The following is a 15,168-nucleotide window of genomic DNA, read 5'->3' as shown; positions in this document are numbered from 1 at the left end:
GATATCCTATACTTTCACAGGAAAGATGATGAACATTAAAGTCCAGACTGTTTGGGTCGTTAAATGTTATTCGTCTGCTATTTAAAATATAAAAAACTTATAACACCATAGATTCATATAAGGACATTCTCAACTTAGCCTTTCATGCCTCTGATACCAAACCAAAGGAAGACAGGATCTATTAAAGAAAACTACTATCAATCAAGAAATTTATAAAAATGTTTTATAAAAAGTACGTACAAGTAAACAAGTACACTGAGCAGCACGATAAACAAGCAACTTTGGAACCAACTTCGAGACTCCAAGTGATACCTTACAAAACAAAACTCACCTCCTTATATAAATGGAGTGAGCAGAAAAGTATTAAATGGATTTAATATAAAATTTACATCCAACAATACAAATTAAAATTTATGCCTCTATGATTGAAGCGGCTAAAAGATCCTCCATTATTGAGTACAGTTGGACACTTTTGAGTTGTAAGATGCTTATCAAGTCATAATGTTCCCACTAATACAAATTAAGATTTATGCCTTATGATTGAGCCGACTGGAAAGATCCTCCATTTAACTGATATTGGTTAATCCTAAATTTGATGCAAGATTATGGTCAAGATCAATGTCAATGGATGGAGTAATATCCCCAAGTTGTGAAGAGGAAAGAGTGTATGAGGAAACAAAAACGTCATCATCTTCATGTTACTCGACTGTATTTATGCTAAGACCTTTTAGTTGAAACAACAATTCAAAGAGATACTCCTGAATTAAAAACTAAAACATTACTTTTAATTAAGAATAATAAGCCCTTAATTAAAACCCCAGTTCCAATTAAGAACTTTAAAACTGATAATAATCAGGAGTATCTCTCTGAATTGTTGTCTCAACTAAAAGGTCTTAACATCAATACAGTCGAACAGCATGAAGATGATGACGTTTCTGTCTCCTCAAACACTATTTCCTGTACACAACCCAGGGATGATATAGGCAATTAACTAACACGCTTCCTGCTGCGGTATCATACAGGGGTTCCGTTTCCTTTATTCAACCTAGTTTGCCAAGTCCAAACTCCAACATGCAAAAGAGTCACGGTAGCATCATAAGGTAAACTATTCTTTTGCTCCTCAAAATCCACCTAGCACAGGCTTTCCTTGAAAATCTCAAACCATAGTTCCTTCAATATATGTAGTAAAAGAGCTTCAAATAAATGGAGGCAGAAAGTACCACCAGTTTGTTACAACCAATTCAGGTTGAAATCTATATCTTGTGACTGTTAAAATCAAATGGTTTGAACATCATATACTTCTGACCAGAACTTGGAGAAACACGATGGTTCTGCTGCTTTTGCCCCTCCCACTTGAACTCATGGAGGAACATTTTGTCTTTTACGGGTAGGGCGTTTTGAATGATTTTGTGATGCAGTTGTAGCATTTCAATTTTTCTTTTTTTTTTTAAGAGCTAGAACCAACATGTTTCTCCACCCTCTAGTTCCCTTCCAATCCAGTTTGTCCGCAGCAGCCTTTTACATGCTCATGATCCATCAGTTGAGCCTCTACTTCATGGAAAACCTCCTTGATGAAAATCACTGCTTTCAGCTTCCTTGTCAAGGAGACAACTACATTTGTGAAGAGAAGAAAAAACGGTTAGGCCCCTCAAAAACTTCCGATACTTGAATGGTAACAACTTAATGAAGCATGTTTATTTCACATTTCACCTCTTTCGCCATGTCCGATATGGCACTTAACATGATGCAGACAGGTACTCCTTTCCAGCTGAGCTTTGGTTACCTTGTACAAGGCTGAGCCCGGTGAAGATGGTACTGCAATTGAGGGCTGAACAACTGCAGGCCAAGTCACAGCAGGGATAGATCATACTTTTGACTTGAAAAACATTCACAGCCTCCAGAATGTTTCTCCACCAAAATCGTCATCTACAAGATTTCTCAACCTTCACTAGATTACACACCTCTTACAACATTGATAATAAACAGAACACTTGACCAACTTCGAAGGCCTTGGTTACCCAGGCTGAACCGTTTTAATTACAGTCGGCATCTATGCCATAAATTCAAGATACTTTCAGTAAATTTTACAAATTAAACAGAGGAATGGGAAAAACAAAATATTTACAACTTTTTACCAATGTGACGTTGGGATTATTTGTGAGAGCCTCCAAGAGAGATGTAGAACGATAACATGCAAGCCAATGCAGTACCCTCTCTCCTGTGGAGGCTAATGAATATATAAGATACACATTTTCACATGTGGGCGACGAAGTATTCTCCCAATAACCGGTGAGACTTTCAGCAACATGGCCTGACAAGCCCAACTGGTGCAATCATTTGTGGGCAAATAGACCAGAACAATTCCCATGAGAATTCTGAGATGGTGATTAACCGGAGTATTCATAGTTTATCTCGATTGGGAGCTATCATCGGCATAAATGGAGACACAGGCATCAGCAGCCCCTGCTGCAAGGAGGATTCTGTATGGATGGAATGTAAGGCAGCTGACAGACCCAATCTTCTGGGCCATGAAAGTAGGGTAGTATCTAATTATACTGAGCTGCTCTCCTTCTAGGCTGAAGACTTTGATGATTTGTTTAGCTGAGCCACTGGCAATGACAGGGGCATGGTGATGGATGGCTAATGCTGTAAGAGAACCCCGATGGGCATCAATTGTGAGGTAGGCATTAGATTGATTTCTGATATCTAGGAATTGTATGTCACCGGCTTGAGATGCACTAACGATCTGCATAAGGAGAGTAGCTAGTGGTATTAAAAGAACATGTTCTCCCTTTCTTGAAACAAAATAGTACAACTTAGTCCTTAAACAAAAGTAATTACCTTTCCCGGATCTAAACCAGGTTGAAATCCAATGCCTACAACTCTTTCTACTCTCTGAGTATGTGGCTTTGTAGTACAGACAGGCCTGAGTTTCACATGTGTATGTAAACGAAACTAATACAGAAAATTGATAACAATTCCAGGTCATGAACCTTTAAAAAATTTATTTAGCTGAAAAAAAAAGGTTCTTACATGTCAGGAGTCCGAATATCATATAACCTCACAGAACCATCTGCAAAACCTGCTGCAAACTGCCCTCCATGAACTTGTGAAGCAGACTGCAAAATGACGAAAATTTATTAAGGTTCTCATATTAGATGTCTTTTCATGACATTGGAAGCATTCACGTGGATCACAATTATTAGCCGCAGATGTGACAGCAGAAAGAAATTTGGAAAATGGAAAATGCAATATGAGCATCTATTCAGGCAACACATGCCATATCGATGAGAGAAACATGAGCATAATCCATGCTACTGATAAAAACTGATAGATTGGTGGATGATTAATTAGAATCTCCAATATAAGGAACAACAAACAGGGTCACTGACCAATGCTGAAATGCCACAGTCTGATGATGATGGGAATGAAGATATAAGCTGCTCTTTGTCTAGATCCCAAAGCATGATAGATGACATCTCGCCAGACGCATACTAGCATGGTAGTAACATTCATTAAACAACAAAACACATTATAATAATAATAAAATTGAAGCTCAAACTAAAAATAGTATAAAAAAAAACAATTTTAACAGATATCCCACCAAATATCCAGATTGCTGCTGCCAATCCACAACAGCATTCACACCACGGACACCATGCCGATGGCCTTGAAGTGAAGAGAAAGCAGTTACTAGTTGTTGTTTACCCTTCATGGTGTAATCTTTCCATATACGGATGCTTCCATCACCTAGAAAAAATTGTACCTCAGGACAAACCAATGTTTTACAAACATGGCCATTTTATCTTGAAGTGGCTCATTACAACCACCACACTAGCTCATAAGACATACCACTAAACAAATCTTACATGAAGCAACAAGAAGCAAACTGTCATCAAGCTCATTCACAAGGCAGAGCTTTGATATTCCTTTATCAGGGAACTCATGATTGTCAAAAGCATTCAGAAGAGTAGGTTCTTCATAGTTCCAGATCCTGAGGGAAGAAGCAAATCATCAAAACAATATGTAGCATGTTCATGCAAATAATTTCAGTAACCTGCAATTATAAGCACCTAGCAGCTATATATGCATATATAACATCCCAGACTACCAAAACCCACTTTTCAATAGGTACCAAAGTAGGTGAGAGGACCCATAAGAAATCAAGCAGCTACAGGCTAGTTAGAACTGAAATGGGTATTCTTTTTGCCAGAAGATCTACTTTCACAAACCTACTATCACTACTACTTAGTTATAAAACAACCTGACAGGCCAAATGAACTGGGCTCGACCAGACTGGCCAGCTGAACCTGGTTCAACCCAGTCCCTTGTCCAGGTCACATATGTACAAGACCCAGAATTGGGTCAAAAACCGTTTGATCAGGTCAGATTGGGCGGTTCAACCAGTGAACTGGCCGACCCTACCCGGTCCCAGGATGCATGCCCAGGGGGAAATTCTCCCAAGCGATGGAGATCAGGAGAGGGAGAGCAGCAGCCCCTTTCCCTTTCCTTTGGGCACAGGTAAGGAGGAGCCTCTGCATTCGTTGCTCCCCACCATCAACAGCAAGGAGAGCAAAGACTCCCCCAATGCAAACAAGGGGAGGAGACCAGCACCAGCTGCCCCCCTCCTTCCCCTCTCCATACACAGAAAGGGAGAGCAGGAAGGGGAAGGGGGAGGGAGGTCGAAATGCAGTAACAGGGGATTCCTCCTCTGTCACAGAAAGAGCACTGGGGGTGGGGGAGCAACTCCCCTCACTTCTTCGGCAGGCCGGAGGGAAGGGAGGCAGCCCTTCCCCACCAAAAGAAAGAGGAGGTGTTTTGCCCCCCCTTCCGCATTTGCAAATTGGAGGACACTGCTGCCCCCTGATCCCTATTTCTGTATGTTTTATTTTCTAAAAAAATAAAATGGCATCATTATGATATCAACTTGATCAACCAGCAGTCTGTCATGGTTGATCCCGCTTCAAGCAACTTGGTCACCTCCCCAGGCCGGTTTTTATAACATTGCTTTTACTATTACAACTCAAACTAAATAATAAGAATAATAACAACAATAATAACTACACTATATATCATCATCATCATCATCGTCATTATTATCATCATCAGTCATGATAACGTTGTTTATGATGATGCACAAGCAGGAGCCGAAGAAGAAGAGTAAGAACAAGCTCAAGAATTGCAAGTAGCCCACTGGTATTTACCTTATACGTTCACTCTCATCTGCAGCAATTACAATTGGTGAAAATGGTAGCAATAAAGCTGTTTTTGTCCCAGTTTCGAACTTGGTATCCCAGCTGGCAATTGGATTACTAAGCTTGCTAACAGCTGCAATTAGAATACCCCACGAAAACATAATGGAGATGAACACCAAATGTATGACCAAAAGAAAAAAACATAGACCACCATCTCCAAAGCAGATGACTAACAAGACATTAAAATTTAAAAGAAATACGTACATGTGTGTTGGCATTTTGCAATTCGATCCAATGCTATTCTTTCCTTGTCTTCCCTTCTAGCCAACGCTTCTTCATTGTCATCCATCGCAGTCAGAAGTGGCCTTGAGAAATGCCCACAACTCCAACTATAGATAGTTGATTGTGGAAGCAAACTGCGGTCCGAGATACCAGTAGCAGATGCAGCAGAGCTTAAAAGTGGATCAGCCAATCCTGAATCAGGAGAATTCAGTAGATGAGGCCGGAACTCCAAAGAACATACTCTCCGCATTCCTGATGTCAGGTAACTTTGTCGAGGTGGACTGACAGGAGGAGTTCTAAACGTTAGAGGTAAATGACCTGTAAAGGGTCATAAGTATGGAATAAATAATGCAGCTCCTATAACAAGAAAGTGAAAATCACATTGTTAGTTTACTATAGAAGAGAAATTACCTGCATTCATGTCAAACCAAGATGAAGATCGAGCTAAACCAGAAAAGCTAGGGGAGGGAGTTGCACCTGACAGATCTCCCTGCCTAACATTACGCAATGTCTTGGTAACTTGCTCAATACCAATGATAGAAAGTATCCTCCTGCCCAAGCTAGCAATGCGTGGAGATGGATCTTTGGCAAGAGCACACATGGAAAGCACACATTGCGAGTATAGATCAGTATCAATGGGCTTTGGCTTCAAAAAGTTGATAATCCCATTACTGGTACCATCTCTCAGTGAAGTGCCACCAGAATCTGAATGCTGAGATGAATCGTCAGATAAAGGAGATCCGTGCATCAACCCTGACGAAGCCAAAGGGCTGCTACTGGAGACCCTTCCACTATCTCGGCCTGAGGGAGGGATGCTCTCACTACCAATTCTCAGAACAGAACCTACATTAGAAACACTGCTAGTTGTTTTCTGAATGTACTGGCTAGTGTTAGTGCAGCCACTACCAGACTGGCTTCTAACATTTGTTAAAGATGGCAATGAAGTCAGCAGGGAGTTAGACTGGGGCTTCCAGTATGCAGCAGCAATAGATTTGAGGTGCTTATTGTGCCCAAATGCAAAGCGAGCAAGAGCTGCCAAAAAGAGGGTTCAATTGTTTCAAACCAAGAGAATCAATGATATATAACCATTACCAACTGTTATCAAGTCAAGGCATGCATTCACATAAATGTTCATAATCAATTTTTGGTTTCATGACCTTAGTTCCACTGAAGTTTGTCATGCTTCATGCTCAAACTTAATTTCTTCTATTAATAAAAACAAAAATACAAAAATAAAAGCTAAGACAACCTTGCCAAAATGCTTTCAATATTATTGTGCTAATAAAATTTAAAACAACACAGAAGAAATTCAATGTCTTATAGGGCATGCTCAAGACATCATGTCATACACTGCACGCCATGATCCTAGACCATGTTCTAAAAATCCACCAACAAGAAAATATTAACACTTGGGTTTACTAGCATTTGATGGCTCAAAACCCAAGTGTTTACAAGCAGTCAAATCCATTTAATCAAAGCATAGGTTCTCCAAAACCTTCATACATCAAGAACAAAGTATCAACCCTGTGACATGTCATACGACCAGACCTGTCAACTTACTCAAATTAGGGTAAATTGAAAAGAGACGCTAAACATACTGAAAGATAAGTGTTCCAGAAAACACAATTAGGAGGTGCATTTAACCAATTGATTACATACCAACAGCAACCTCAGCCCTAACCAGAGGGCTTCCATCAGAAACTATCTTCAGAAGACTCTTAACAATATTTAGCTCAGCCCTAATCTTTTCATCATCATCACAGTCCTCATCACCTCCAAGCCCATCCCTGAATGAGTTAGTCCCAATATCTAGAAGGGTACCCAAAGCAAAAACAGCCGAAGCTCTGACCTGTCAGTCAAGAGCAGACTTTCAATGTCTTAACAATGTGATTTAGAAAAAACATAGAGCTACTAAAAGCAAACAAGATACAGACCTCAGGTTGAGGCTCAGAAAGAAGAGGAGCAAATATTGCAGGCGCATCTGCCTGTAAGCCAATCACTTGAGCTACAGAGAAATCTTCCCATAGCTTCCCAAGGCATAGGCAAAGCCATTGGAGAAGTAGAGGCTCAGGAAGAGGTTCATGTGGGCTTGAGAGTTGAAGGTGTCTCAAGCAGACATGAATCAAATTGGCTTGAATGCAAGCTTCTTGTCCACGCCGGTGCCCATCAACTATAACAGCCAGCACAAAAGCAGCCATTGCCCGTTGCTCTGGGAACGCATCCATGCTATCAAGAAATTTGATGAAATATATGTGGCCTCCATCCTCCTTAACCAGATCAACCTGGCAAGACTGAATTTATGCAAAAATATAAATAAAATTTGTCAACAATTAAGTGATAAAAAGAATAGCAAGAAAAAAAAAACGAGCTGCTTCCGAATAGTTAGCCTAGCTCTCCTCTGAATTCATTACAAACTTGTCAAGCAATTTTTATTTTATTTTTTGAGAAAATGATGACAACAACAAGACAAGCATTATTCCTCACATTATTCAACTTCAGCATTCAAAGAACTTATAAACTAACCACTAAAAGAACACATGACAACTCCAAATAGACTAAGAGCTAAAAAAATAATCAAGAGATGTGAAAAGAACAATAAAAGTTTTTTTTTTCCTTTTGGGAATGATGCAGGTTTTATTACTGAAAAAAGGAAGCTGCAAAAATGAAAGGGGAAGCGAAGCCCCAAGAGCAACAAAAAGAAAAAATCTACAGGGGCACACAATGCCCTACAACAAAATATTGATGCCTCAAACCTCTTTAGCAAGAGAATTGCAACTCCATTAACAGGTCTAAGAGTGTGAAACAACAAATAACCTGGCTTGATAATACCAGTAATAATAGGTATAGTAAATAAAAATACAAATACCTTATCAAGTGCAAGTATCTTTGTCCAAATGAACACAAGAATTTGTCGTAGTTCTAATGCTGTTGTCTGAAGCAATTTAAACACATAGGGGAAGATTCCAACTGAAAGAGCCTGAGTGACAATACATTAGAAGATAAGTCAGACTTGCCAACCATACTGACAAAATTACATACCTTTATCAATGACTCAAATTACATCAGCAGTGCTACCAAATGTACCAGGTCTACAGCCCAAGGTCCCATATCAAGGAATCTTCCAAGAAGCACCAGAGCCCGAAATCGAAGAGATTGACTAAGCAATGCCTGAAACAGAGATGTCCAGTTAAGGTGATACAGGATGGTGAAAATGACATAAAGTAAACATAAAAGACTTTGTAATCAGTCACAATGAGTAATATTATCTGACCATAAAAAACAAGCAAATAATCCCAAGATTTCATCTTTGTTTGATTAGCAGTGTTATAAACCTGGATCAGATCAGCTGGTTGCACCCGGTCCTAGTCTGGATCAGAAATATGTAAAACCTGGTATAGGGTTAAAATCCAGCTAACCGACCTAGTCAGCCGGGTCACTCAGTCGGATGGGGAAAATTCCCCCATGCAAACAGTACAGGAGGTGCTGTAAACCAGCATATCCCACAGAACAATGCAAAGGGACCCCCACTCTCCTAGCTGCTGCATGCCATTGCAGAAACTTCAAGGGGCAGGGGGGCTACTTCAAGGGGCAGGGGGTAGGAAGAGCCCCCCTGCCCCCTCTCCTTTTGCTGCCTTGTGGAAGTTTCGGAATGGCAAAAAGGGAGCATTGAGACATTCCCCCACCAGTGGAAGAAAAGGGGGGGTGCACCTTCGTTCTTCCTGTAGATCAGAGGAAAAGACTCTGCAGGTCACAGGTTTTTTTTATTTCATTTTAGTTTTAAAAGTGACATCATTATGACATGACTCTGGGAAGCTGCCCCCACTCACCTCTCTGGCTCGGTGACCGGATGATTGTAATAACGTTGATCATTAGTCAAGGAAAAAGAAATCTAAAAGGGCAAACAGATATAAGACAGTTACACAAGAAATGAATCACCTGCAGAACAATAGGCAACTGCTCAGGTGGCTTTTTGTGCTCGGATCCATGGTCAAGCCATACTTCAAAGGCCGTCAGTTGCTCAGTAAAGAAAGGGCTCGGCTGAACAAGAAAATAGACCATATTAAATAATTCCAATGGGATATTCACGAATGCTTAACCTTTATTTGTTTCATAAACAAGACGCCAAATAACATAATCAACATCCCCCTCCCCAAAAATATAGAAAGTAAGAAAATAAATCATTTATTTAAACCTAAAATAAAACGGAACATGCATGCACATGATACTTGGGAATGACAGGAGCCAATAAGTCAGTGCTGGAACATACACATGATGCAAGATCTTCTAATAAGCCCACATGCAGATTGGAACAGTGATTCCACATTAGATGAGGAGGTCCCACATTCATGTGGCACGCAACATGCTCATTTTGAGTTCAAGACCTTTATTTTTCAGAAGCAATTTCTGGTAGTCCTAATTTAAATAGGAGAACCAGATGGCAGAAACAAGTGATAATTTTGTGATTGCTTGAGACAGAAGGAGGGGGAGTGTAAACTATCTATTTTCAAAAGATCGTGTCTAAGAATGTTATTTTTTGTTTTTTGAAATGAAGTCTAAGAATGTTATTGCCGAGGGCCAAGATGTAAATAACTCATAAAGCTATTTTGGCTATTAAAAAGCAAAAAAGAAAAACAGAGAAAAAAAATAAAGTACTCATAATATGGAAGACCTGGAATTCAGCATTTGGATCATCATGAGACGATTGAAGCTGAGAGAGGCAGATTTCAGCAGCCATGTCCCATGCATCCCTGTAAGCATTTTGATCTTAAATAAATGATAACATGAAAAAAATTGTAAAAATCCTAGCATGAAGAGTCATCTTTACAAGCAGTCATACCACATATGATGCTGGTGAGTTGACGGCAAAACTGGAAAAGAAACAGGGGAACAGTTTGCAGCACGCATAATGCGCTCAGCAAGTAAGAAGTTCCGGAACAAGCTCGCAACTAATAGATCCTGCCTGAACAGCCTCTGAAACAGATCTGCAAGGACACTTGTCGTTTTATCTCCAAGTCTATTATACCTTTAAAAGATTAAGTTCTCCTTTCTCTTAATTTCTTGCTATCTTTGAAGAAGCCAATTGAAGTGAAGACCACACTGGGAGGTATCATTATTATACTCAACACTGTGCAAAACATCTATAATTTTTCTTTTTAATGTTTTTCTCATGAACATTATTCAGAGAGAAATGCTGCTAGCGTGAAAACAGAGAGTAAAACAGTTTACGTGCCATGCGGAAGGACATTCCATGCAATAGTGTCAGTTACGGCGGTAAAAATCCAATTTAGCTCCCCAAGAAGTGTTTTGCGGTCATTTTGGCGTCCAGGGATCCTGTCTATCAGAGAAGGTTCAAGGGAATCACGGAGTAATGAGCGACTGCAGAACCTGAAAAAATTGAAAGGTAAACCAACAGAAACTCATCAGCAGGTACTGTGACTTGCAATAAGACATGCATAAAACTCTCAATAGTTATCAAGTACAAAATGAAGAAAGTCACTCTTGAGCTTGTAGTGCAACTAAAAGGACAGGTAATAGCCACTTCAAAAATGTATTCCATTTTCAAGATAATGCTTCCACCAGCATCAAAGTAAATTTAAAAAAAAAAGAATAAAATTATGAACTTTTAGGAGCAATATCATCAGGAAACACGTTAATAAATGTAGACTAATATGCATATGTGTGAATGATCTACATAAAGATAATCCCAGTTGGTTTAACAAATGACGAGAATCCCAGTTGAAAGAGAACTCTAGGCACAGCCAAAAGAAATATGTAATTTAAAACAAGAATGAGAGGCACACCATTGTAATGCCATTTTGATGGGTGTAGTAAGACAGGATGTGAAAACATCAGCTGGAAATTCAGCACTTTGTGGAAGAGTCTCGTGTGCTTCACAGGCAGCTAGCAAAATACAGTCTTTCATTGAAGACGGATCTAATCGCTACAGAAAAAGGAGAAGAGATGATATTAGTGAAAATAAGATGACACAAGATTGAGATTCATAGTCTTATCGACACAAACCTAGACCAACCTGGAAGTATTTTATGTCAATAAAGTAAAAATAAATGTTATCAGGTAAGAAAATATCTCCAAAATATAGAAGAATGTGTAACCAAGAGACTAGCAAGGAAAATATACCTCGTTGAAAGCACTGACAATCATTCCAGCAGCAGAACAGTCAAACACATAAATAGATGGAGACTTGAGCCAGGAATCAAGATCATTGATTGGCAATGGTATATACTGTGTATAACTCTGTCAAATGCAAAGCAAATTAGTCATAGAAAAATCTTCAGCAAAATGTAATATTATATAACTGCAGAACTTGTTTTGAACAGCTGAGGACCTTATTGAAAACCCATATTTCTCCATTGGCCGTAGGTTTAGGTACCCCATGCCCATTGTAGTGAAAAAGCACCCTATCTGACCGAGCATACTTGCGGCAAGTATTACAAAGCTTCTTTACTTCATCCACTGTTGGATCTAGTTGAAGTTTGTATCGTGCCTGCAGGTAAGAAATAATAAATAATAAACACAGAAATAAGTAAATAAACCTTTTGACCGTGTTGAATGGAATTAGCACCAAAGATTAAGACAGTGAAAAAAAGGAATGACTGACATACCTTAGGTTGCCACCGTTCATATTGAGCATGCAAGGTTTTACCAATTGTTTCAAGAGCTTTTGGAGCGGCCATGGAGAATGGATCTGCCAGCATGGACACAGAAAACAGAAGCCAAGCAACCATATCTCTTTCAGATGAAGGAGGAAAGGAGAAAACAGATCATGCTACTGAAAAAAAAAAAAAAAAATTAAAAACAACACTGCCATAGCTGCAAGTGCATGATTTAACTTACCTATCCAACACTCCATCCTGGCGCAAGGAGATATTTTTATCACATCTGGTGGGTCAACACTAATGTTTAAACATAAAACAAGTGCTACACACCCTGTTTTCATCTGCACTAAAAGTTAAAAAGTTCAAGTTGGTATGCAGAAGAAATATAAAAGATGAAAGAAATCAACATTTTTCTTGACATGTTAGAAAAATAATCTTGGCACTAGTGACAGGACAAACCAAAAACACAAGCTACGTTCAAATGATAGTTTTGCTCACAGAGTCTCCGGAAACGATATTATCAGATATAAACATAGCCAAACAAATCCATGGACTACGTGCAAAGAGACTTTTGTTAATGCCATTATTTATGGTGTAAATTACTTTTTTCTAGAGAATCTGCCGTTTTTATTAGTGTTTCTAAGTGGAAAATACAATGGAAATGGTGGGGACACTTAACCTTTTATTTTAAATCTATGGTTGAGATGAACAATGACCTTGTTCCACCTCATCTCACTTAAAATCTCACATTTTACCAATGAAGATGGTAATTCACTTTATCTAGATCACATGGATATCACACAAACTTTTTAAATGTACTAATACATTTTAAGCACTTACTCCAGAAAATTTACTCTCTCCCATCATTCCCCATGCACTAAAAGGGCCTTATTTGTTTATTTTATTGTTTTTCAAGTTGCCCAGGCCTTTATTTTCAATTTATTAAATTATTGGCCGTAGCCAATGGATATCTTATGGATGTTTAACGAGTTATTTAAACTCCAAGATACAGAATGACCAAGTCTTATAATAGGAGAGCTAAAGAGTTATGTGAAATATATATTGAAAAAATAGAAGTCCAAATATGGTTTTTTTTATTTTCAAAACCTTTTAGGGTGAAACCAAACCCTCGCTCACTGTTTTCAGCTATGGCCAGGTGGGCACTATGTTATTAAAATATTTTATAATATTCTAGTTATTTAACTTAACTGCAACAGGTAATCCAGTGGTTGGATGCTACAAACATTTTCTTGGCTGTAAGCTGATATAGACCCCAAAATAATAAATGCAAGCAGGTCAAGAGTCAGAAGATAAAAAACAATTTTATAACCTTTAGCAAAACATATACATTTAAGTCAACAAAAAATGAACCTTACAAGCCTATAGTTTCCAAAATACACCACTCAAGAGCACACCTACATCTGAAACCTTGCTCAGACACTAAACTAATATTTTCTCTTTGCTCTAGCTCTCCAGCATGCTGAAACAAACCTTAAGAGCAGAGGTTCCTCTAGGTGATACAACCAAACTCTCGTCATGAAACCAACCAAAGAAAGATAGTAAGTTAAACTAAACTACCATTTACAACGTTTGCAGCAAATGACAAGTTTCACTTTCAGGTAATATGTTTTGCAACAATTATGTGAACACATCTTGTTTTAAGGATACTAAGAAAAGTTCAAAATCCTACAAGTCATCAACTAGGAATAATAGTTCCTCAGAAAGTTTAGGTCTTACTTTCTTGTAAAAAAAAAAAAAAAAAAAGGTTCCTCACTAGGACTACCTAATTAGTATTCTTGAAAGTTCTCTAATTTTTTTTTTTAAAATGCACCATCCTTCAATAAATTCCTCCACATGAGCCTTCTCTTGCTTACTAGAGCCACTGATAGTACATATAGTATTAGTGGAGATAGCAACAGATAACAAGCAACCTTCAGTGTTAAACCTAATGAAGAGAAATTATGATGTTGATGAAGTTCAGTAACTTTTCTTTTAATGATGGTGAAGGAAGTTACATATAACACCTACTTCTTCATGTATAGTTCCTGATCCATTAGTATGTAGTTCCTAGAAATGGATGCAATTAGAAACAGATTTCTTTTCCTTTGCTTCGGATGGCTTAAATGTTTATGTTCCCTGGCCTCCACTAATCACAATTCATTTCCCTAGATTTTACAACACAAACTTACCAATTTTTGTTTGAAGACGATGGAATGTTAAATATAGTTAAGAAAAGAAACGAGAAAAACATAAAAAAAGTCAACCATTTCAAGATATAGCCATTTGCATGAAAAGATCAGACAAAATAAGAAGCCTGCTACATTGCCCCATTTTCCAGTATGCGGATTAGGACGTCGCTTCTGATTGCAATGCACCCATTTCCCGAGCCTCATTATCAAAAATGAAAAAGGAAAAGAAAAAATCAATCCAGAAGCCAGGATAAAAGCCGATGAGCAATGGCGAATACAGAAAATCAATCAGCAAAGAGAACCGAGCACTTACCCTGTCCTTGGGCCGCCACTTGGAGACCAAACCGCTTTCAGCAGGCCCAGACGGCACGCACGCCTCGAAACCCTCGTGCCTAAGCTCACACAACACCACCGTCTGCGGCAAATACACCATACTGGTTGTACCAGCACCCGAGCTGCCCGCCGCATTATTACTAGTACTGGGCGCCTCCTGCTCGTCGAGGCCCGAGCAGTCATCGAGATGATTTGAAACCGAAACCGAAACCGATAACTGTGAGAATCGCGACGCCATCAGATCTCCCAATGCCATCCACCCAAGGCGTTCAAAAAAAACCCCGCCCCCGCCTTAATCTCCCCATCCCAAGCGGAGGCAAAAAGAAGCCAGACCCCAGGTGCGGATCCTACCCCCTCGATTGAAGACAGGAAACGCCCGCCGGTGTCCGAAGCTAATCTACGAAGCCGCTGAACCAGCGGCGCATGGAGATAAGAAGGAGAAAGGAGAGGTAATCCAGCTCTGAGAAGCTCCCGGGAAACCCCCGTGAAAATCCTAGACGACGGAAAACCCTAGAAACCCTAACGGAGGGGAAGATGGAGGCGCAGAAACAA

The 15,168-nt window shown here is 39.3% G+C and overlaps 1 protein-coding gene across 2 annotated transcripts; it reads right to left on the bottom strand.

Moving 5' to 3' along the window:
• Window positions 1-1,121: 1,121 nt before the first annotated feature.
• LOC137965599 (regulatory-associated protein of TOR 1-like) lies at window positions 1,122-15,168 on the bottom strand. Of its 2 annotated transcripts, XM_068811866.1 has the most exons (24): window positions 14,597-15,168; window positions 12,333-12,435; window positions 12,101-12,183; window positions 11,824-11,982; window positions 11,616-11,732; window positions 11,279-11,418; window positions 10,708-10,862; window positions 10,315-10,459; window positions 10,147-10,225; window positions 9,414-9,515; window positions 8,562-8,645; window positions 8,344-8,454; window positions 7,412-7,768; window positions 7,137-7,326; window positions 5,889-6,509; window positions 5,460-5,795; window positions 5,205-5,328; window positions 3,870-3,994; window positions 3,605-3,750; window positions 3,393-3,494; window positions 3,034-3,119; window positions 2,842-2,926; window positions 1,711-2,746; window positions 1,122-1,611 (listed from the first exon to the last, which is right to left on the bottom strand). In XM_068811866.1, exons 1-23 carry the CDS (start codon window positions 14,870-14,872, stop codon window positions 2,408-2,410), a joined length of 4,065 nt encoding a protein of 1,354 aa, XP_068667967.1. In that variant the 5' UTR covers window positions 14,873-15,168; the 3' UTR covers window positions 1,122-1,611; window positions 1,711-2,407. The 2 variants fall into 2 exon arrangements, with proteins under 2 accessions (XP_068667967.1, XP_068667968.1); XM_068811867.1 differs by lacking the exons at window positions 1,122-1,611; window positions 1,711-2,746; window positions 2,842-2,926; window positions 3,034-3,119; window positions 3,393-3,494 and having other exon boundaries at window positions 3,618-3,750; window positions 3,853-3,994.

The sequence above is a fragment of the Aristolochia californica genome, unplaced genomic scaffold, assembly GCF_029961685.1.
Source record: "Aristolochia californica isolate CCGP_79_NKW_82.1479 unplaced genomic scaffold, dmAriCali1.0.hap1 SCAF_5, whole genome shotgun sequence".
Lineage (NCBI taxonomy): Eukaryota > Viridiplantae > Streptophyta > Magnoliopsida > Piperales > Aristolochiaceae > Aristolochia > Aristolochia californica.
Note: the sequence above shows the minus strand (reverse complement) of the source record. Positions and strands in the feature narration are given on the sequence as shown.